Genomic DNA, 23,627 nt, shown 5'->3' on the forward strand with positions numbered 1-23,627 from the left:
TTGCACTGCTTTTTGTCCTTTGTAAGCCGGCACTCAGCTGAGCATAAATCCCCATAAATGTTGGTGTTACTACAACATCTGCTACTTGTAGTGTGGGAGGCCATGCACCATGCACTGCACAGCACTTGTGGTTTGTTTTCCTTGTGACATGAAAACGGATCCTCCTTTTCCAGCCAGGACAGTATTCCTCCCCCCTTCAGAGGCCGGCTCATATCAGCACTGTATTTCCCACCAGGACACACTGAAGCGGTTTCACTTTTTGCCTTTTTTTCTTTTTTTTCTTTTGGAGGATTCCGAGCCTGGGAGAGGCAGTTCCCATTCTGTCTCCCTTCTGACATGTTGACTAAGCGTCGCAGTGTCTGAAGACTTCGCTGAAGAGTTTCTGGAATCGAGACCTGGTGGCTCAGCGAAAAATGCAAGGCAGGACAAACACTGGTAAAAGTTTAAAGAGGGAGCTTGTGATCGAGTCTCCGCAGCAGTACAAGGATACAGCTGAAGCAGAGGTGGAAGCAGAGACCCCAGTACAGGAGCTGGTAAGGGCATGAAGAGTTATACGTGAAGCAAATAGCATCGGGAGTAACACATCGAATAACACAGGGTTTTGCTAAGAAATGCGTTGCAGCCAGTTGTGACGAGAGAGTATTCTTTACCTTTCTTGTACATGTAATATGTGGTGATTTTGCGTGAATATACACTTTCCTGGGAACGTGGGGTCCCGATCAGCTGTTGCATGTGTGTGTTTGTATTCATGCAAGCTGCATAAATAAGTACCACTGTAAGAGAAGTGGTCTGTGAGAAATGGGGGGGTGGGGGGGGTTATGTCGCGCTGTAAGATCTGATGAGACGCATTGTATATAAACGTATTATTTGCTTGTTTTGTTGCAAACGGCACAGAGGTGAATAAGCTTTTATTTCTAATTACTTTTATGTGCTCTCGGCTTCAAGATTGCCAAGTGTTTCATTTTAGCTTGTGGCGTTTGTCATCAAACATTTTGCGCATTTGAAACAATATGGATTGATTTCATCAGGTGAAGATTGGAGTGGTAAATGTTACACTTGTTAGCATAATACGTGAGGTTTTTAAGTGTATTTCATGTTTTTCGTTGGCATCAAATATTGTATGCACATGGTAGCTATATTTTATTACTTGGAGAGGTCCTAAAAGGGCAAATGATTATAAAGTACTCTGCTGTGAGTTGGTTCTCCTTAATGAATGAATGGCTGTTTTAGCTCTGTCCTACACTTGCATTTGCACATTCTGTGACATTTGCATGTGATTTTGTTGCACTGTATTTTGAAACACTTTTTATTTTTCAATTAAGCTACCCTATAACAAACAGTTCTATGGTGTCTGTTGGGGTCTTTATGCCTTATATTTGTCTAGAAACGCATGCTTTTTTGTCTCATGCTTTCTGGGCTAGTAAAATATGGGTGCCACACCTATGCAAAGATTGATTTACTTTCTGATGACTTAATGCTTATTGATTTTATATGAAGCAATAAAAAAATAGTAACCCATACAGTATATGAAAAAAACTTTTATGTTTTTTTTTAATGTTTACCGGTAGGTGTTGGAGGGCTGCCAGATGAATTGTTAATCAGTATCTTTATCAGCAATGTTAACTTGCCTGCAGGGGAGAGGGGCATGAAACTTGGGGGGTGGGGAGGGGAGGGGGGCGGGTGTTGGGGAGTGTTCAACCCAAAACGGCCTGTATTAGAACAGTTACCCCATTAACCCTTCAGTACTGGAGAGGTTTGGTTAGTAATGTATTACAGGACATGGAAAACAATGTGGTTTAATCTTTTTCACTTTAAGTTACGGGGTTGTATTGCAAACAGTTTTAAGTATGACAACGTTTGTCACATTGAGAAATGACCGCGCTCGTCAAACAATTGAGAAGGGGAATGAAAGAATTTTAGTTCTACGGCAGGGGTGCGCAAACTTACCGTCATGCGCCCCCTTTCTCCTCTCCCCTCCGGCTTGCGTCCCCCCCTGAACGGCTCCGGCGTCAAATGACGTAGCGGGGTCGTGTGACATCACGTTGCCATGGCAACGTGACGTCACATGACCCCGCTACGTCATTTGACGCCGGTTGCCATGGAGACGCGTCGTTGGAACCAATGTAAGTTAAGAAGTTACAGAGGCCTCACGCGATCCCCAGCATTTATTTTAAATGTCTTCGGTGGAAGCACAGGGCATCTGTAACAGCTGCGTACCCCCCCACTTAGAGCACCCCTGTTCTACGGTATTTGTGCAGATTCTGGAATGTCTGGTAATAATGATGGTGGAATCTGTTAAGAGTCTGGTTATGAGTTGTTTGCAAAGGTAGAGGAAGTTCTGGAAGGATCACATGCGCCCTTAGAGCTGCGATTTCCAACCAGGCTACTGTTTACCCCGAAACCATGTTGGTCTTATCCTGGCAATGACCTGATGAGAATTTAATATTATTATGCATATGCATAGACTGCCCGCTTTGTTTCGCCACCATTGTTAATCTCTGGAGGGTACTGATTCAGTTGGGGAACTCTCACTGAAGTGATGTACTTCTACTGAAGTGTTCTCATTTGATGAGTGCGCAGACAACTGTATGTGCATTGCATTAACCCAGTGGTTCCCAAACTTTTTCGGTTCAAGGCTCCCTAAGGTGATCAGGATTTTTCACGGCGCCCAAAGTGAAAACAAAGTTGTATATACATACCCAACAGTTGCAGAGTGCAGTTGGTATGTCTCTCACGCAGACTCTCACCCTCTCTCTCACTCTCTCACTCTCTCTCTCTCTCTCTCTCTCGCTCTCTCACACTCTCTCACTCTCACAGTCTCTCTCTCTCTCACACAATCTCTCTCTCACACACACTCTCACACTCTCTCACTCTCTCTCACTCTCACACTCTCTCACTCTCACTCTCTCTCTCACACACTCTCTCTCTCACTCTCACACACTCTCTCACTCTCTCACACACTCTCACTCTCTCACACACTCTCACTCTCTCACACACTCTCACTCTCTCACACACTCTCACTCTCTCACACACTCTCACTCTCTCACACACTCTCACTCTCTCACACACTCTCACTCTCTCACACACTCTCACTCTCTCACACACTCTCACTCTCTCACACACACACACACACACACACACACACACTCTCACTCTCACACACACTCAGACACACACATACACACAGGGGAAATCAGAACGGGGGGGGGTGAATTGGAGCGGGGGGGGGGGGGAAATCGGAGCAAGGGGGAGGCAAGAAAGGCATGGGGCAGTACTCACTCACCTGACTTGCTCCTTGCAGGATGGGGCGGTCCTCGCTTTGCAAGCTCGTATAGAGGTTGCTGCGGGCCCAAAAATCCTGGCAGTGTGCTAACAAGCTGCGTGGCGCATCGCGAGCGCGCTAAATCCTGTCACCCCGTGGTGACCGGGCGACGGGATTTATCGAGGTGCACGGCCGCGCAGGGGCCCCGGGCCCCTGACTACAGGGCTCGGAACGCCAGTACCCCCTGCCGCCAACAGAAATCGCGGGGCCCGGGACAAACCTTTTAAGCAGGCCCCCCCGTGTCAGCGGCATTGCCCGCTGCCGCCCCCCCCATTTCACACCTCCCGAGCCCCCATCCCATGTATTTCTCTCCTTTCCGTCTCACCCTCCCGCCTCGCATGTATTTCTCTCCCCTGCTTCTCACTCTTACTCCCTTTTTTCCTCACTCACCCCCTCTCTCCTCTCCCTCCGTCAATTACCCCACACTTACTCATTCCGTCTTCCCCCCCCACAATTCCCCCCACAAAATATATACCTAAAAACTTCCCACCCCCGAATACATACAAAAAAATCCCCACCCCCCAAATATATACAACCTCCCCCCCAAATGCAAATAACCCACCTAATTTTTATACATACACACACACACACACACACAATCACACCCCCCCCCCCCCCAATACATATAAAAATTACCCCAACACCCCCAATACATATATTTACCTTGGGGATGATGGTCAGACCGGTGGCTTGCGTGGGGGGAGGAGGCGTGCCGGGGATGCGTGGGGCCGATGCTGCGGGGGGGGGGGGCGTGCCGATGCTGTGGGGGGGGGGGGGGGGGTATGGCTGAACGGCCCGGTCCCTGCACGGGGGAGGTCAGTGCTGCGGGGGCCTGTGCCACGTGGGGGGAGGGCCGGTGTGCTGCGGGAGGGAGGGCCGGTGTGCTGCGGGAGGGAGGGCCGGTGTGCTGCCGGGATGGAAGGGGGGAGGAGGCTGCAGTGCTGCTGGGAGACATCTGTCTCTCGGTGCTGCTCCTCCAGCGTGCGCGCCGGGCCTCCCTCTCTCTTACTTCCGGCGCTGCCAGGGAGACCAGGCGCCGGCTTCAGAGGTTTTTTTTTTTTAAATTAATTAGCAGCCCTTGTTCCCCGCTGCTGGCGGCCCTAATCGCGGCGGCGCCCCTCTAGCCAAGCCACGGCGCACCAGGGCGCCACGGCGCAGAGTTTGGGAACCACTGCATTAACCACTGTGTGTGTGTGTGTGTGTGTGTGTGTGTGTGTGTGTGTGTGTGTGTGTGTGTGTATACATGTCAAAAGGAGTGCTACTGAGCGTGGCAAATGTATACAACAAAAGAGAAAGGGGAAGGTTCACAGTGTAGTGTTAGGACCTGCATTAATTTGGTTATACCTTGACGTTTGGTATGCAGCCTTATGACGCTTTGGCCAAAGGGTTTAACTAAATAACCAAAAAAATATTATTATTGAAGTATTTAACTTTATACTTATTACTCTATATGTTTTGTCAAGTGGATGTAGCACTGGGCTCCCCTGTCTTTTGTTGTACTGCATGTGTATTGCGCCACATCTTGGAAAGACCAAAAAAAAAAAAAGAGATCCAATATAAGACAGCACTTCAATGACCCACCACTGACCTTTAAAAAAAAAAAAATAATAATCTCAAGAGAGGGATCCTAGTAGGCTCTGTACGGCCTTAAAATAAAGGGCCATGGAGACCATCACATACACCAGTTCAAACTAACATATATTTTGGTTCAAGATGCAAGTGCATAACAAAAACTAGCCACGTGACGTCATGGCCGCCCCCTTGTCGGATCTCCTGCTCTCCACTTCTAGCACAGCCGCAGACCGCAGGTCGCAGCTGAATCTTCGGGTGCGCGTGCGGCCGTAGCCTAATGGTTGCTTGAATGTCTGCAAGACTTATTCACCTGTTGTTGTAGTCTCCTACCCCAACCCACCACTGATAATTATCTCTCCAGAACTGGGGATTTTCAGTGTGGTCATGCCTATGAAGCGTTACTTTTTCATATGGAGTATTAAATTGCTAGTGCATGTTCTGCATACAGCGTGCGCCTGTGTATCCTGCGCATGTTCTGCGTACAGCGTGCGCCTGTGTATCCTGTGCATGTTCTGCGTACAGCGTGCGCCTGTGTATCCTGTGCATGTTCTGCGTACAGCGTGCGCCTGTGTATCCTGCGCATTGATGCAGCGTGCGCCTGTGTATCCTGCGCATTGATGCAGCGTGCACCTGTGTATCCTGCGCATTGATGCAGCGTGCGCCTGTGTATCCTGTGCATTGATACAGCGTGCGCCTGTGTATCCTGCGCATTGATGCAGCGTGCGCCTGTGTATCCTGTGCATTGATGCAGTGTGCGCCTGTGTATCCTGCGCATTGATGCAGTGTGCGCCTGTGTATCCTGCGCATTGATGCAGTGTGCACCTGTGTATCCTGCGCATTGATGCAGTGTGCGCCTGTGTATCCTGTGCATTGATACAGCGTGCGCCTGTGTATCCTGCGCATTGATGCAGTGTGCGCCTGTGTATCCTGCGCATTGATGCAGCGTGCGCCTGTGTATCCTGCGCATTGATGCAGTGTGCGCCTGTGTATCCTGTGCATTGATGCAGCGTGCGCCTGTGTATCCTGTGCATTGATGCAGTGTGCGCCTGTGTATCCTGTGCATTGATTAAGTGTGCGCCTGTGTATCATGCGCACTGATGCAGCGTGCGCCTGTGTATCTTGCGCATTGATGCAGTGTGCACTTGTGTATCCAGTGCATTGATGCAGCGTGCGCCTGTGTATCTTGCGCATTGATGCAGCGTGCGCCTGTGTATCCTGTGCATTGATGCAGCGTGCGCCTGTGTATCCTGTGCATTGATGCAGCGTGCGCCTGTGTATCCTGTGCATTGATGCAGCGTGCGCCTGTGTATCCTGTGCATTGATGCAGTGTGCGCCTGTGTATCCTGTGCATTGATGCAGCGTGCGCCTGTGTATCCTGTGCATTGATGCAGCGTGCGCCTGTGTATCCTGTGCATTGATGCAGCGTGCGCCTGTGTATCCTGTGCATTGATGCAGCGTGCGCCTGTGTATCCTGTGCATTGATGCAGCGTGCGCCTGTGTATCCTGTGCATTGATGCAGTGTGCGCCTGTGTATCCTGTGCATTGGTGCAGCGTGCGCCTGTGTATCCTGTGCATTGATGCAGCGTGCGCCTGTGTATCCTGCGCATTGATGCAGCGTGCGCCTGTGTATCCTGTGCATTGATGCAGTGTGCGCCTGTGTATCCTGCGCATTGATGCAGCGTGCGCCTGTGTATCCTGCGCATTGATGCAGCCTGCGCCTGTGTATCCTGCGCACTGATGCAGCGTGCGCCTGTGTATCCTGTGCATTGATAGGAAGGTTTTTGCTGCATCTGTCATATGGTCAACCTGAAACATTCCTGTGAGCAGAACACTTTACAGCCAAAGGATTAACTCTTCGCTGGCAAAGTAGCCAGCGACTTATTGTAATGTTCTGCATTACTATACAATTAACAGTAGCGTGATGCATTCAGAGTGGTGACCTGGAAGCAGTGACGTTATTAGTGACTATGTATTTCTTTCCCGGTATGCTGATTAAAGGACCCTGGAAGACCTGCTAGGCTGTGGTTTTCACGATCTTGGACACCCGTGGTGTCATTTGACACATGGAACGGAGGCGTGAGCACCGGGGGCAGCAGGCAGTGGATGCGTAGCTGCAAACGTTTGCACACCCCTGATCTAGACAACCGTAAGATGTAGGGCGGTTTGCTTTCTCCAAATCTGCAATACAAAATGTCAGGAAGGAGGGATTGGTACTTTAAACACGACAATTGTACACACTTTCAGACCTTTCTACAAAAGAGCCAGTCCTACCCTGTGATATCCCATATTCATTCCATCAAGGCTTATCTTGCTTTCTTCCCCAAAACCAAGTTAGTCTTATGTCCCACTGTTCCTAGTATTAATTTAAAATTATTATGCACGTGTGTACATTTTCAGCTTGGGGACACTACCATTGTCCTTAAGGTTTGTCATAACCTGAGGTGTACGACTTTTGTTGCAAAAGAGATCTGTTCATGTGTTCTGGAATTAATTTATATTAAGCTTTTCATCGGCAATTAGCTTAATCTAAACCAGTGGTTTCCAACTTTGTTTATTTATATATTTTCCTCTCTTCTCCAGCGGCGGCATCTCCTCCTGCAAGGTCCCGTCAAATGGCGCCGCGTTGCCATGACAACGGGACACCTTTATGGTGCTGAGGTGTCACGTGACGTCCCAATGTCATAGCAATGCGACACCATTTGACATAGAGATGGTGATGCCGCTGGAATTTTTCACTGGTAACCCCGTAGCCTGGATATTCTGTACATGGCCGAAGCCCCAAGTGGTGGCAGCGCTGACCCCAACCCTCTCTTAATAGCGCGTCTGAGATCAGATGCATTGTATATTCTAATGTATTTGGTACAATTTTTAAATTACCTGAACATTGCAGGGAACCCTTTAGGGATGTCCGGGGGAACCGAAGGCTTCCTGGGAACCCTTCTTGAAAAACACTGATCTAAACCCAAACAATTTATTGTTTCTTAAGCTCACTTTCTGCATGTTTTTGGGTTTTTAGCATATGTTTTTGTTAAACATTTCTTGTTTTCCATTTCAAGTCGGTTATATTTTGTCCCATAAGAAAATGTGTGGTTTGTTATACGAAAACAATACATTAATAAACTTAGAACCAGACCTATATATTTTGTTTATCAACTGTAATTATCGAACATACTGTGTGGTATCTGGTTTCTGTCAGTTTGGGATACAAAATAATTGTGGCTTCATATTTTGAGTAGTAGGGAAAATCAACTAAAATATTCATTAGATTTCTTTGGAAGGGATTGCCTGACTAAATGTTTTCAAGGGCCTTATTGCTATTTTTTGTTTCCTTGGAGGAAATGTGGAGGGATTGGATATGTACAAAAAAATGTATCCCCACGCCCTTAATTTCACCTTTTGTGCACACAGGCAATGTCCAAATCTATTCCACATCTGTGTGAAATGCTCTGGTTTCTTGTCACTAATCCAACATTTTTTTGTTCTTTGGATTTCGTGCTACATGAAGACTTTAAACAATTCTCCCCTTACACAGCAGTTTTGATACAATGCAGGTCTCCTAACTGATTACTTGGCAGTGCCACTCACCTGTACAACTGCTCTCTGCACTTGGATTTGGATTCACTTTAAATACTTGCTTTTATGGAATTCCTCAACAGTGTTAGTCATTTTATTATTCCATATTTAGCCCTAAACAGTACATAGTCCTTTAAAAGCCACATTAAAAGAAAATCATTCTTTTATGCAGCAAATAGCCCTGATCTGCTGAATGTTTTTTTCCCCCTCTCTCTAAAGAATTACTTTCATCTTCGGTCTAAAGATGATGTAGTAGCTACATCCGAGGCAACTCGAGGGGATAAAACAGAGGTTGAGCAGAACGTTGTGTTTGAGTGATTGTTGAGCAGAACGTTGTGTTTGAGTGATTGTTGAGCGGAACGTTGTGTTTGAGTGATTGTTGAGCGGAACGTTGTGTTTGAGCGATTGTTGAGCGGAACGTTGTGTTTGAGTGATTGTTGAGCGGAACGTTGTGTTTGAGTGATTGTTGAGCGGAACGTTGTGTTTGAGTGATTGTTGAGCGGAACGTTGTGTTTGAGTGATTGTTGAGCGGAACGTTGTGTTTGAGCGATTGTTGAGCGGAACGTTGTGTTTGAGTGATTGTTGAGCGGAACGTTGTGTTTGAGCGATTGTTGAGCGGAACGTTGTGTTTGAGTGATTGTTGAGCGGAACGTTGTGTTTGAGCGATTGTTGAGCGGAACGTTGTGTTTGAGTGATTGTTGAGCGGAACGTTGTGTTTGAGCGATTGTTGAGCGGAACGTTGTGTTTGAGCGATTGTTGAGCGGAACGTTGTGTTTGAGCGATTGTTGAGCGGAACGTTGTGTTTGAGTGATTGTTGAGCGGAACGTTGTGTTTGAGTGATTGTTGAGCGGAACGTTGTGTTTGAGCGATTGTTGAGCGGAACGTTGTGTTTGAGCGATTGTTGAGCGGAACGTTGTGTTTGAGCGATTGTTGAGCGGAACGTTGTGATTGAGCGATTGTTGAGCGGAACGTTGTGTTTGAGCGATTGTTGAGCGGAACGTTGTGTTTGAGTGATTGTTGAGCATGCAGAAAATACATTGGACTTCTGAAAACTTTCCATACTGGACATCCAAAAGGAAACCTTTTTCATGAAGTGACTTTTTTAACCAAGGTATAAATAATACGTTAATCTCTCACTCGAGCATTAACCTTTCTAATACTTTAACCAGTTATTCATTTAGGCCTTCACCAGCAGCAAATCTTTATTTGCTATCCTATTTAAGGTTTCCCCATTTCAAGTGCAATGGTTCAACGTTGGATCAAGAAAGCTGAATGGACGCACTGTTTTCTAGGTTCTCAAATGCAGTCTGATGCATCTTGATTTTAATTTCACTCCTTTAATAGGATAATTACATGGTATTTTCTTCTGAAAGTTAGATCTTGGAGGGAGCGGTTCAAACGTATTGTGTGAAACACCCTTATGGCCTCATCTCCAAGTACATTTGATCAAAAAGGATGTCACTTCAATGGTTTGCCAAACTGAACAGTGCGTTTAAACATTCAAACGCCTAAAAAGAAGAAAACCTTCAGAAAATATTTTACTAATATAATGTTATGATGCAGCGATTACATTTCTGTTTCTTGGTCATTGTAGTCAGTCAGCAGGTGTGTGGACAAATTTTTTTTAAATGGTGCGCTCTATCTTGGTGGAATTTTAAGTGTGTACGAAAAAAGTTTAGCACAGATGTTTTAAGCAGTATCCTTGCACATTTGGCAAGCTCAGGCGAACTGCCAAGTACGTGAAAACTGTGCAAAGAATTGTCCCAAATGCTGCACTCGTTCGTGTACTCCAAAAAGTTTGCTTAGAAGGGTAGGGCAAGAATTTAACCCCATTTGCGTTTTGCAATCAACGCAGTAATGGGAAGTAAAAAAAGATTAATCGAGAGGGCGGCAGTTGTTAATCTGTGAGGTTTTTAGAGAGGCGAAGGAAGAACAATTCAACATTCTTGGTGACTTGGACATCACAAGAATTAGTGCACGGTGAGGTTTTAATGCAATGACTGCGTACGGTTGCCATTGTGTGACACTGATTTCTCGTCTGGTTCTATTCTCTCTGTCGCTAATGCGTTCACAGAATTCCTGTTGTGTTTTTTTCCCCTGAAGGCCATTGTATTCTGAAACTAATGGAAATTTTGTGGGATCTGTGATGAAACTCCCCCTTTTTAAAAGAAAACAGGATCTGTGTGTTTCCTTTTGATTGTTCTGTCAGTTGGCTGTTTTTAATGGCAAGAACATCTTTTCCATGGGGTGCTGACATCTCTGTACCTTTCAGAGTATCACAAAAATACAAGCAGTTTTTATTGGTTGCATCTTTGATGCAACACTGTGTAATATGAGGAGCTTTATATTACTAGTGGCACTGCACGCCTTCTTTAACTGTCTGCGTGCCTGTGGCACATTGGGAACACCGTGCCACTGATGACGTGACTGGAAGAAGAGTCCTCTTCCTTCCCAGTTCTGCCCATGTTCAGCACTCCACAAGACTGCAAAACACAATCTCCTCTACAAACACGAGCTAAAAACCTATGAAGTAGCCACTACAGCATGCGACATGCAAAGGGTTGATGAGGTACAATGCAGGTGGTCGCATTGTGATCAGTTGAAACTTTCTTTTTGTCTGTGTCCGTGTGAGTAGTCGGCTGCTGCAGACTATATTTGATGTTTAGCGATACCTTTTTTATTTTTTTACATGAAATGTGTTGGAAGGGCTAAAGGGCTCAGTGAGTAAAGCAATGGACTCTGGAATCGGTGACACGGACTAAAGCAGGGAAGCATCGTTGACATCCCAGTGTCCGCATGTCTCTATCTCGCTATGCCTTATGCACCAAACATACGTTGTAGATAGACTCACCTGGGCAGCGGCTATGCCTGTAAAATTGTCCAGTACAGTATGTACCATGTACCATGTGCTATATTGTAATTGTGTAAAGCACTTCGAGTCCCCTATGTGAAATACTGTAGTTATTAAGCATACATTTTTAGAATATTAAAAGGACTTTCTGTGATCTCATGTCACATCACAGCCTGTGATGTGTAATGTTTTTTTTGTGTTCTCAAGCAGTATCACAAATTGTAGGTTGATGAACCACTCATGATTTCTTTTAGATTATATGTTGTGAGTTAATGTATCATCTTTGCATAAATGTATGTATGTCTTTATTTATATAGCGCCATTAATGTACACAGCGCTTCACAGCAGAAATACACGTGACAATCATATAAATAACAAATAATACAGGTAACACATAATGGGAAATTCAATGGGATTGTTAGCATTTGTGATGAATTTGTTTTTGTAAGTTTTGCTTAACATATATACGTGTGACAAACGGCCTATGAGGATACGCTGAACTTCTTCGTAGTTCAATAGTTTTTGTTTTTTTTGCGAATTGTGCACAATCCTTGTTTGGAACAAGCTTTCTAACATAAAATTGCCCTGCACATAAAGCTGCAGTTCAGTCTTTTTTTTTAAATTTTTTTTTTTACTTCAATAGTTTTATGTGGGCAATCGCTAATTAGCTAAAGAACTGTATAGCTGCCGGTCAATTCCTTCTCCATGTATTGATAGGTGAAATTTGGTGACATAATTAGAGCTGGCATATGTTTTCTTCTGCTTCTGTCAGTCAGTGGAAGCTCATGAATATTAATCAGCACTCCTGCACTGACATGTGCTAGAGGGAGGGCAGGGCTGACAAAGGGGTGTGCCAGAGCTTGTGACAGGACATGATGGGGCAGTGCCTTAGCAAATGGCTGTTAAAATAGAATACAAGAAAATTGGTCTTTCAAAGTTGTTTTTTTAAAAACAGAAAATGCTAAAAGTATTTTTTCTTACTAAAGAACAGATTTATTAAAAAAAAACACACATGCAGGATATTGACTGAACTGCAGCTTTAAGGATAACTCAAACTTTTTAAACGCCATCTAGAAGATATTCTGATTTATTGCAAAGAAACTTATCATGATGACTCCGCTCTACCAGGTGTCAAAATGAGAAGAACATTGTCGTTACACGTGATAAAAACCTTCTGTCTTAGGTCAATCTGGTCCAATGTGGAACTCCACAGCTACAGTGATCTGTGTAATAGTCAACGTGGAAATTGATGCCTTACTGCCCTTATAACTGCCTTCTGTTCCTTAGCGTTGTTCTTTTTTTTTTTTTTGGTCATCAGTCTTCAGACTTGAAGAACACATCCATAACCCTGATAACATTAACACTGGGGGGGAGCAAAAAAAGGTGTGACAATCACCCATTCTTCCCTGGACCTTCACTACAGGTCAAAGACCCCCGCATACATTTTTAGACTGTTGCTTGAATACACACACATTGAATGGTTTACTTTACAATGTTTAACTGCAGCATCATGGCACAAGGATTCTGTATGGAAGTTCTCCCCCCCCCCCCCCCCTTGAATCAACATTAGTCTACTGCAGATTCTTCTTTATGTACCAACAACATCACTAGAATAATGAAGTTACGTTGGCAACATTGTGTCTTCCTGAATTGGGCGCGGAGTTGCTGCTGCAGATGAAAAGGCTATTGGAGACATCATTTGTGTCACACCTTAATGCACAGTGTATTCTTTTTAGATCACTATAGAATGGTGATATATATATATATATATATATATATATATATATATATATATATATATATATATATAAAAACAGAAAACTACAATAAGCGCAATCACAATCAGACTAATAATGATATTTACCACATATATAGGAGGGTATACTACCTCACAATCTAACTTTCCCTGATTAAGTCTGCAGCCAAAAGGTCTACCGCTCCACGGGCTGGTAAAAAAGGGATATCCAAACAAGAGTGACCTAGGCGCAAGTAAAAACAAGAAAAACAAACATAGGGTAATACGTTCAAACAATTGGTCTACTGGGGGGTACGATATGCACTTACAGCAGGTAGAATAAAATCAGGCCTTGTATCCACTCAGGGATCAGGAACAATGAATGAAGATCTGGAACAGCCAGCAGCAACTCATCTACAGGAATCGTATCCTCGTGTGAAGTATCACCTCTATTAGGAGGGAGAAAGACCACAGTGGGTCTATATCCAGCAGAATGAGGAAGTTTGCAAGTTCCTCATTCTGCTGGATATAGACCCACTGTGGTCTTTCTCCCTCCTAATAGAGGTGATACTTCACACGAGGATACGATTCCTGTAGATGAGTTGCTGCTGGCTGTTCCAGATCTTCATTCATTGTTCCTGATCCCTGAGTGGATACAAGGCCTGATTTTATTCTACCTGCTGTAAGTGCATATCGTACCCCCCAGTAGACCAATTGTTTGAACGTATTACCCTATGTTTGTTTTTCTTGTTTTTACTTGCGCCTAGGTCACTCTTGTTTGGATATATATATATATATATATATATATATATATATATATATATATATATATATATATATATACACAGTGTTCAACAAACCTATACATTTGCTCGCCCCGGGCGAGTGGATTTAACATCGTGGCGAGCTCCTATTGGCCCAAGCAGCACACGTTTGGTACTAGGTGACGAGTAGATTTTTTTTGTTCGTCGAGTAGATTTTTTGGTGATTTGTTGACCACTGTGTGTGTGTGTGTGTGTGTGTGTGTGTGTGTGTGTGTGTGTGTGTGTGTGTGTGTGTGTGTATATATATATATATATATATATATATATATATATATATATATATATATATTTTTTTTTTTTTTTTTTTTCATTGGAGCCCTGTGCAATATTTTTTTCTTGTCTTGCTACAGTATGTAACCTGTAATGGGAAGTTGCTTGTATGACTAGCTTGGCTTTCTGAGCGTTTTCACTGAGCCTTGATTGAATCAGGCATGGTCTCTTCAGGTTAGCAGTGTGATGATGTTTCAATCCTGGTTGGCTGGAAATACTGGCCTGCATCATTATCGCACAGTTAGTTGGCAGGCCTACAGTATATTGTCTGCACCGCATATTTTGGTAGTTAATCTAAAGTAATACAATATGCTTGAACTATGTATGACCTCAGACCTTTTGGACAGTGTAGAATTTCATTTTCTGCTCTCAGCTTTACAACAAACATTTAATTCATATTTGCTTTCAGTTGTATGCCAACCTTAATGACACAAGATGCCATATGATATTTCAGATTGTAAAAGATTAGAATTGTAATCCTTTTTTTTTGTAGGGAACCTGCATTGGTCCAGTACACCTTCAGTCCCCTCATGAGCTCCCCCACTTGTATTCATTTCTCACATGCTTAGGTAATCACTAGCAGGCTCATTCCATTAAGGTGTGTCTCACAATTCTTCCTGCTACTTCCACCTAATAACACCCACTTTCACCCTGTTCTAATTTGTCACTTCTGTGTGTGCTCTTTGTCTATACTATGGATTCAGCACAAGTAGGGAAACTTTAAACCATGCACATATATTTCTTAGTAAAACCTTTCTAAAATGTTTACAATTAAATGCAAATGTTTCTGCATTGTGTGGGTTGTTTCTTAGTTTTTTTTTAAAACTTCCTTTGCTGATGTGCAAATGCTTTCCGAGGCACGTCTACTGCAGATTTTCCACACAGCCTCTTCACGTCTGTACCAATATTCCTTGAGGCACACAGATACAATCTTATTCCCTCTTGACCTGTAAGTGTATTCCTATCTTTTTTTCTTAACACGTATGGCACACAAACCAGAAGCTTTATTATAACTTAAAGGTGCAGCTCCCATTTAGGGGCAAAGTGAAATAACTGTTTAAAGGCCAAATACCCTCTATTCTTCGGTATTATGAGAAAATACTTGTAAGATTTTCTTTTTTTAACAACTCTGAATTGTAATGTATTCTAATCAAACAAACCTTTTTTGTTTCTATAGCAACCATTTACAATGTCACATCCCCACCCTCCTGTGATACAGGCTCTGGCACACACCTTTTTGAGCCTTCTCTAGCAGTGCACCAATTGTATCTAGTGACTGCCTGGTCACATGATCTTACCCACAGAACTTTGCATCTTTGGTCCTCTTCTGCTGCACTGACCGCCATTTAATGAACCCTCAAGACGAATCTTGTCTATCGGCATCTTGGCTAATCACCTATCATTATGTGGATTGTATTGATGCACATATTAAAGACGTGGGGGGAGGAAGGAAGCTTGCACTGCTGCTTTAAAGCAGCAAACAACTGTTTTTAGCACGCTACCCTTTTTACATTTTGTTAAATTCTGGAGGCATTCGTTCCTAAAAACATTTGCTTATTTGGGAGGTTAAGGTGATGGCTGCCAGTGACACGCATCAAGGCAACAAAGGTTGCAATGGAAACAGCTGATGCCAGTGAACTAAACATGTGAAAACTGTAAAAAAAAAAATAAAAAAAAAAAGTTAGAAATACATTTAGGACATGAATCATGAGATTATGGCTGGATTTATTTTTAACAAATATTTGGCGGGTTTGCTGCGGGGTTGGGCAACACCCTCCAGAATTGAAGGTGGGTGGAACTTCACTTCTTAGGCCAAGTCCATAGAAGGACAGGCCGTGCTGAGGCGTGCGGACGCTCCGCGCTGAGCCCCTGCATCCTCAATGAGGATGCCTTGAGAGGAGGCTCACGCGAGCGTCCGCAGGCGTGCTAACGAGATGGAGGTTTCAGCCGAGCGCCAAGCTGTTTTTCAGCGCGCTGTCAACTGAAAACCTCCAATCCCAGCAGCAGTGTCGACGTCACGGCGCCGATTGGCCCAGCGACGTCACTGCCCCGCATCCAACCACCTCCCCCCGGCTCCGATCGCGCCCGCTGGCTCGCCCAGATTTCAGCAGGCGAGCCTCAGCGTCAGCGCGGTTCGGATCGCCTCACCCCTCTATGGCCGGGCCTTAATCCCATGATCCGCCCTGGTGTCTGGAGCCTGTTATAGCTACAGGGGAATCCCTCCAAATGGTTGCTCCACCCTCCCCTGTACTTGTGGGAATCAGGTGGGAGTGCCGAACCCCAAGATCATAAAGTGCAAATCCCCTATTTCAATCTTGGGGGTTAACATCCGTCTTTGAACTCTACGTCTGCTTGGAATCTATTGGGATTCCCCTTTGACCGCACACGGCAGCTGTCAGGGAATAAAGGGGGGTGGCTCCAAAACGGGAGCCCCCTGTCACTTGTGGAGTGCAAAAGGGCGGAGACAACTCCCACCTCCTCCTCTCTTGCTGGCTTCCTGGTTGCGTTGGCTCTGCTGCCTAACGGGCGGAGCTAGAGTTAGGCAGGATTTGGGTTCATACAAGGGTTAGAAATGTGTTCAGCATTAGGGTTAGATTTAGGATTAGAGTTGGGTTTACAGTTAGAAATGGGACTATGGGTGGGGCAAGTGTTACAGCTGGAAATAGTGTTATGGTTCTAATAGGGTTAGGAAATTGTGTTTGGGGTAGGGTTAGAATTGGTAACAGGGTTTCCGTTTTGTGGTTAATTCGTGTAGGCATACAGATGCTGCCACCAGTATCCGATCACTTGCCTGGGTAAAAACTGAGGCTTTCTCCCCGCTGGCACTGAGCGCGCTCATGCTTGGAGAGCTCTCCAAGCATGAGTGCCAGGTGTCCTTTAAATTTTCGCGGGGGGGACGCTGCAGGGGAAACTGAGCGTGCAAGAAAGTTGAACAAATTTCTTTACCTGAGCGTGTGTGCCCGCGCATACGCGGGCGCTCATCGCGTAAGCAGGGACTTGTGTGTGTGTGTGTCACCTCGCCATGCACCGCCCGCTCAGCGCTAGCAGGGACGCAGCCTAAGGCATCTCACTCTAAATGCCTCAACATTTCTGTGAGCTTCTGCTGCCAGACTAATGGACCAGTTTGAATGGGACTCCAGGGACCCCGCTGTGTTAATCCGATGGGCCATTAATCGGGCTGCAGAAATCTCACAGAAATGTTGCCGTTTATTGGGAGATTGCCCCAGATTTTCCTAGGCAAGTAATCTAAGGCCTCGGCCATGTTACTTGCTTGCTGGTGGAAGCGCGCTGAGGCGCGCTCCCGCTCAGCACTGAGCCCCTACAGCTGCAATTAGAGCGGCTTTAGTAGGGACTCACCTGCACTTCCGCGCGCTTGCGGAAGCGCAGGTCTTAGGGAATTTAAAATTCCCCGCTTGCCAGCGCAACAGGCCGGTCACGTGAGCGGTTCGCCCAATGAGGGCGAACCAGCTCCGTGACGTCACTGGCCCGCCCCCGGCCAGTGACGCGCCCGCCCCCTGACGGCCCGCTGACGGCGCGTGCGGTAAGCAACCGCAAGGCCAGGGAAAGCACCCGCTTTCCCTGAGCCTCAGCGAGCAAGCAGGGAGCATGGACTCAGCCCAAGGCTGGTGGCTGTATCTGTAGGGTAATATTTTAGTTTATGCAAAAGTTTTGATGTAGGGCTAGGGTTAAGGTTTTGAGGCTTCACGTTGGTAAATATTTTAGGGTTGGTTTAAAGTTTATTCGTTTAAGAATAATATTTTAGGAAAGGCTTAAATTGGGATTCATGTTTTTATAGGGGGGGATCATGGATTAGGTTTTGTGGTAGGGCTTTTTTGTGTTTTATTTAGCGCAAAGTTTATTTTTTTTCCCCTTTTTTAAATGTATATAAAAAAAATGAGATGAGATTCCCAAAAGCCAGGGACCAGGGATAATACAGGCCGAAAAATAAAGTGACCCTGCTTTTTTCTATTTCATGTTCTTTTGGCCTTAGAACTGTTACATTTCTCTTGTGTCAGTTTTAGGTGGGATATTTGGGTAGAAATAAAATTATTTTGTTTGAAGGAGTTACCGGTAGTCGTTTAATTCTCCCTGGCGAGCATGCATGATTTAGTGGTATGCGGGGTGAATTACACTGGGGCTTCCCAGTGTCCCCCAGGCTCCTGGATTTCGAGCCCAAATATCCCTAATATTTATGACTTGTGGTGTTTTGTACATTTACTATAAGGCTCTAGACAGTCAGCCCGGGCATCATCATAGACACCGGCATGTCTGTATAGAGTCCGTAGTTCAAAGGGGAGACGGGATATTGAGAGGTGGCGGGGTGCTACGTCGCCGGGGCAGGTCTGGAATTCAGAGGGTACTCTGGTGCCCAAACTCAGTGGCGCCTGCCCAGCGGGAGGCAATGGGCTGGCTAAGGAAAAGATGGTGATTGTAGGCACTTTTCCTATTGGCCAGAATATATGTCCCGCCCACAGGGCGTCCCAAGCCGGCTCAACACGCCTTCCTCTGACGTCGGCCAAAGAAACTAGCCCTTGTGTCTATTGGCTGGTGGGAATGTTTCCCACGCTCTGATTGGTCGCTCCTCCTACCTCCATGCTAAGGATAGCTTAGCGGGAGTGTATGTAAGGAGATGGCCGAGTCAGAGAACCAAGCTATCTTGAGGCTTGAGTCGATGAAGCTAGGGCGGGCTTTTCAGCGTTGCTTTGTTCGAAATAGCAAAGCAGCCGACTTCATTTTGAAGCCAGAAAAGCCTGCCTCGCAGAGACTAAGTCCCATCGTTTGCGGCCAAGTTCTCAAAATCGAACCTGCCGTTGCGGTCAGGATTTTCTGCCGAAATCTGGTCCAGGGGATTCAGGACTAAGTCCCGGTCAGGATTTTCTGCCGAAATCTGGTCCAGGGGATTCAGGACTAGGTCCCGGTCAGGGATTTCGGTCCAAGATGTCCGGAACTCTGTTCCGATCAGGGTAAGCCCTTGCGAGCGGGTGCCCTGCACCAAGGAAAGGTAGATCTTATGCCCCAGTGTGTATATTTCTGTATTCTGTATTTCTGTGTGCTTTCGAGGTCTTCTCCGAATAAACCTCATTTTTATTTCACTGCCTTGTTTTGCCTATTGACTGATCCCTTACATATAAATGGTGTAAAAAGACCTGGTCTACCGTGACAGGTGGCATAAAATTTGTACTTTATTTGAATCATTATTTTTTATATAGTAAAATGTTGTATTACAAAAATGTGATTGCTCCACGCTTTCATGTATCTTTCTGTAACATAAGATGTTGAATGCTGGCAAGCCGTTTATTTATTTTTAAATTTTTTTTAAAATTTTATGTATGGCTATTTTTCCTTGACTGGTAAACAAAATTAAAATAAAACCGGTTAAAAAATATATGCCATACACTAATAATTGTTTGTTCGTGTAGAGTACAGTATTGTGAACATATTGATATGTAATGTATGTAGTTGATGGATTAAATAAAAAAGAAACAAGTTAACCGTTACTTGACGCAAATATTTTTCAAATTATTTTTAACATTTTGAAGAAAAATATGAAACCATAAACTTCTAAATTATATTTTGGAAATTTTTGTACTGTATATATCAGGGGTGGGCACCGCCAGTCCTCAAGTACCCCAAACAGGTCAGGCACAGTATTTAGGATATCCCTCCTTCAGCACATGTGGCTTAATCAAATTGATTGAACAAGCTATGTTCAATCAAGAATAGGCTTAAGACTTAGCCTGTTGGTGGCTCTTGAGGACGGGGTTTGACAACCCCGTACATACCATATATATTGAAACCTGTGTGGTTACTACCCTTATCTCTGAGGCCCTGCTCTGGCGTGGCAATGGGGTTAATGTAAAGGCGACCTTTCAAAGCTCCCGCTGCCCAATAGGAAGCTGTGACGTCATCCGGGGCAGCTTCGTTTTGGTCCGCGTGACAGGGAGCTTTAAACACCACCAAGATAACCGGCACCACAGGTCTGTATCTCCGGAAGCAGGGGGTCCCCAGAGCTGAAATGAATGGGGCTCGTTTCCAAGACCCCTGCTTCAATGCTGTGTGAAGGCCTCTTGGACAGCTCCTTTACGTATCTGTTTTATTGATTTGTAAGGTTTCGGAAACCTAGTTTTAACCCATTTAGTATATCGGCCATTCGTGATCTTTTATTTGTATGACACTTTTTTAACTTGTGTTTATCCCATGAGTCATCTCGTACTGATGATCAGTGTGTTTCAAATAGCAAGTGTTACTTTCATTAGAAATGCCTTCTGCTTCAGTGTGACATTTTTAATGCGAGACCTGCATCAAAATATTACACCTGTTTTCTGATTGATCTTACAAATCCTTATTTATGTAATAGCCGCGTCCCTAGCCCATCCTCCACTAATTTGACATCCATTAGATTTTTCAAATCTAATATAGAGAGCCTGGTTTTGACATTTGACATCAACGTGCCAGTTGGATATAAGAGTGTAAAACATCAAACGACGTTCAGTGTATGTTAAATATTGTATGAGTTTAATCTCGGTCTTAAAAAATAATCTAATACATTTCAGGTATCTACCATTAAATATATTTAAGCAGAAATAGAAATAAAAATGTAACCGTCCTGTGGAAAAAAATATCCTCCATTCCTAAGCCGGATCTCCCTTCCATAACATCCACATTTCCCAACGTGATCTCTTCCATAACATCTGCATTACCAAGTGATCTCTTCCATAACATCCGCATTACCAAGTGATCTCTTCCATAACATCCGCATTACCAAGTGATCTCTTCCATAACATCCGCATTACCAAGTGATCTCTCCCCTCCATTTGTTATCCTGGCCCCAATAAATGCTATGGTACTGCATATAGCCGCTGTCCCACTTATCTTTCTCACAAGGGGGTAGACCACAAGCTGGTGCAGGTAGCTGGTCTTCTGGCAACAGCAGCTACAGAACAAGGGATCACCACAAGCTTCTGCTGGAGACCACTCCATGTAGCAACACATGGTGTTTTAGGGGCTAGTGACACGTTCCATTCCCTGCAGCTGTGGATTGTGGTATCTTTTCTTCCCTCCTCCTGAGAAGATAAAACACGAACGAGGCAGATTACGCACTATGGGGAAAAACGCACGCGCCTATTGTGAGTTGGAGAATGCATTTTTCATATTCTTTGTGTGTATAGAAATATTTGAGCGTTAAAAGAAAGGCTGACCCATAGTATTTCCTTTGTTTGGTTAAAATACAAAGTTATGAACAACTAAAGAAAAAAAAAAAAGCTGAAATGTTACATGGAGCCATGTGAAATTTTAAAGAAAAATGACTTTGCTCAGTTTTTGTGCATATTTAACCAATTTCCCAAATAGCTACAGGCGAGAATGCTCTCAATATTATGCTTTGTGGTTTTTAAACTCTTGACTTGAAACGGTTTTATAAAGCAATCTTGAAACTCGTATTCTTCCAGTTCAAATATCCAAATAGGGTAGGGATGGGGTAAAGAATGAAGAAAGGCGAGGGGTGAGGGTATCACATCGGGGGTGGGGTGGTTCAAGCCCAACAATATCCATTGGTACAGTTGTTAATGTCTGAGGGCAGCTTTAGCTATGACCTGTCTATTACACCTACCCCCGGTGTGAAAGGGTTTGCTAACAAATTTGGCCAGTGCAGGGTGTCACGCCTCAAACTTTTTATTCAAGGTGAGGGTATCTAATGTATTCCAGCCAGGGATCCCACATCATAGCAAGACCTTTCCAGAGGTGTCGATCCTCATGCGAGTTAGTTTTTCCATTATTTTTAAATAGCCCATTTTATTTTTAATAGCTGTCTAAATTGGAGTGTCTGACTTGTGCATGACAAAGTTTTGCCTCAAAGCGGCCTCAGACGACTCATCCATTAGCCATTTCTTTAATAGTAATAATTTCTTGCGTATTGCTGACGACGTACGCTGCACACCACATAGAATTTTGCAGGTTTAATGGGGATGCATGGTTTTATTCGGGGGGTAATCGAAGGCTTATATCCTACATTACATCTAGTCCGTCCCCCACACCTCCCATATAGGCTGTGCAGGGAGATGACAGTTTTATAGAACCCTCATTGATATTAACAGTTGGAGATATGAAATTATATTTCTTTAATTCAGTCAAGTCCGTGAACCATAAGAAGTAAAGCACAAGAACATGGCTTAATTAATCATCACAGCAGTACTTGTTTTTTCTGAAAACCTGTGTTACAGTCTGTTTCAGAAAGTCAGCAGGTTTTTTTTATTTTGACTAATCCTCTGTGGATTTGGTCCGCTCTAAACTCCCCCTCTGTTCTTTCCTTTTATTTGCTCTTATCATATCTTGCAGATTTCAACAGCTCCACAACACTGTCACTGAATAGTCATGGGGTAGCCAACTCCAGTCCTCAAGGGCCACCAACAGGCCAAGCATTGAGCCACCTGTGCTGAAGCGGGGACATCCCGAATACCTAGCCTGTTGGTGGCCCTTGAGGACTGGAGTTGGCCATCTCTGGGTTAGTCTGTTGCTTTGTTTATTCGGAAAAGCGTTGCCAACTCTTTTTAAACTTTAGAAATCATATACAGTATATGTTGATTTATTGCGATGCTGTTTTGCAGCTTCAGGAGCCTGTTCTCTTTTTAAGCTAGTGTTCAGCTCCATATATTTGTGCCTTGTTAAAAGTTGAATATGGGGTGGTGTTTTCCATTTAACATCTGCTACCTATTTGTGAAGTCCCTTGTGCAAAAGGGAGATTGTGCTAAAACAATCCAACAGGAAGTTTGTTTCTACTTGAACGTATGTCTTCTCTTCACTTTTTGTCTCTTCAATAACTTATCGCATATTACTCAAACGTTCCCACATTGCAGACCACTGTAGTGTTAATAATGTTATATTTATAATATGTATAACACATTTCAGAAATACTAGGCTTGTACTTAAAAAAAATCAGCTTTATAGTGTTAATCGAAAATGCACAGAAGGAGCTGGATGAAGGTAATTTTGAAAGATTTCGTGATCTCTATTCACAGCGTTTCACTTGCCACCTCCACCCCTTCAATTTTTTTTAACCCCATTCATTTCAGCGTCGGACCCCCTGCATCCAGAGATGCTTGCCTCCATGGTGGGTGTCAGTAGCTGCTCCGGCTCGCATCCAGGGTTCACATTATGGCCGCTTTTCAAAACTCACAAGGCCTGTGGACCAATAGGAAGCCGTGACATCACACGGTGCGGCTTCCAGTTGGCCCACGTGAGGCGGAAGCGTTAAACTACAGAGATACCGGCGCCCCCTTTTTGGAGGTAAGCACCTCTGCTCTTAACACAAAAATAACACACACAAAAAAGCTCCCACCCTTTCAGTTTCTGAGGTTACCACGGTAACCTTTATACGGCATTGGCCTCAAATAAGAGCTTCATTTTAACCTCCCGAGCACTTAATATATCAATTGATTATATCTCCTGAACGGATCATCAGATTTATAAAATAAAAAAAAGGTG

General features: G+C 44.4%; 1 protein-coding gene across 23 annotated transcripts in view; it reads left to right on the forward strand.

The window, feature by feature from the left end:
• DOCK9 (dedicator of cytokinesis 9) overlaps positions 1-23,627 on the forward strand; it is a 263,517-nt gene that overhangs the window by 70,499 nt on the left and 169,391 nt on the right. For 6 of the 23 annotated variants that reach the window (XM_075590794.1, XM_075590801.1, XM_075590813.1 and 3 more), the window contains exon 1: positions 1-533. This exon is cut by the window's left edge. The exons of the other annotated variants lie outside the window; for them this stretch is intronic. In XM_075590794.1, the coding sequence (XP_075446909.1) occupies positions 414-533 (120 nt within the window). In that variant the 5' untranslated portion in view covers positions 1-413. The remainder of the gene's footprint in view (positions 534-23,627) is intronic. 23 annotated transcript variants of the gene reach the window in all.

The sequence above is a fragment of the Ascaphus truei genome, chromosome 3 (assembly GCF_040206685.1).
Source record: "Ascaphus truei isolate aAscTru1 chromosome 3, aAscTru1.hap1, whole genome shotgun sequence".
NCBI lineage: Eukaryota > Metazoa > Chordata > Amphibia > Anura > Ascaphidae > Ascaphus > Ascaphus truei.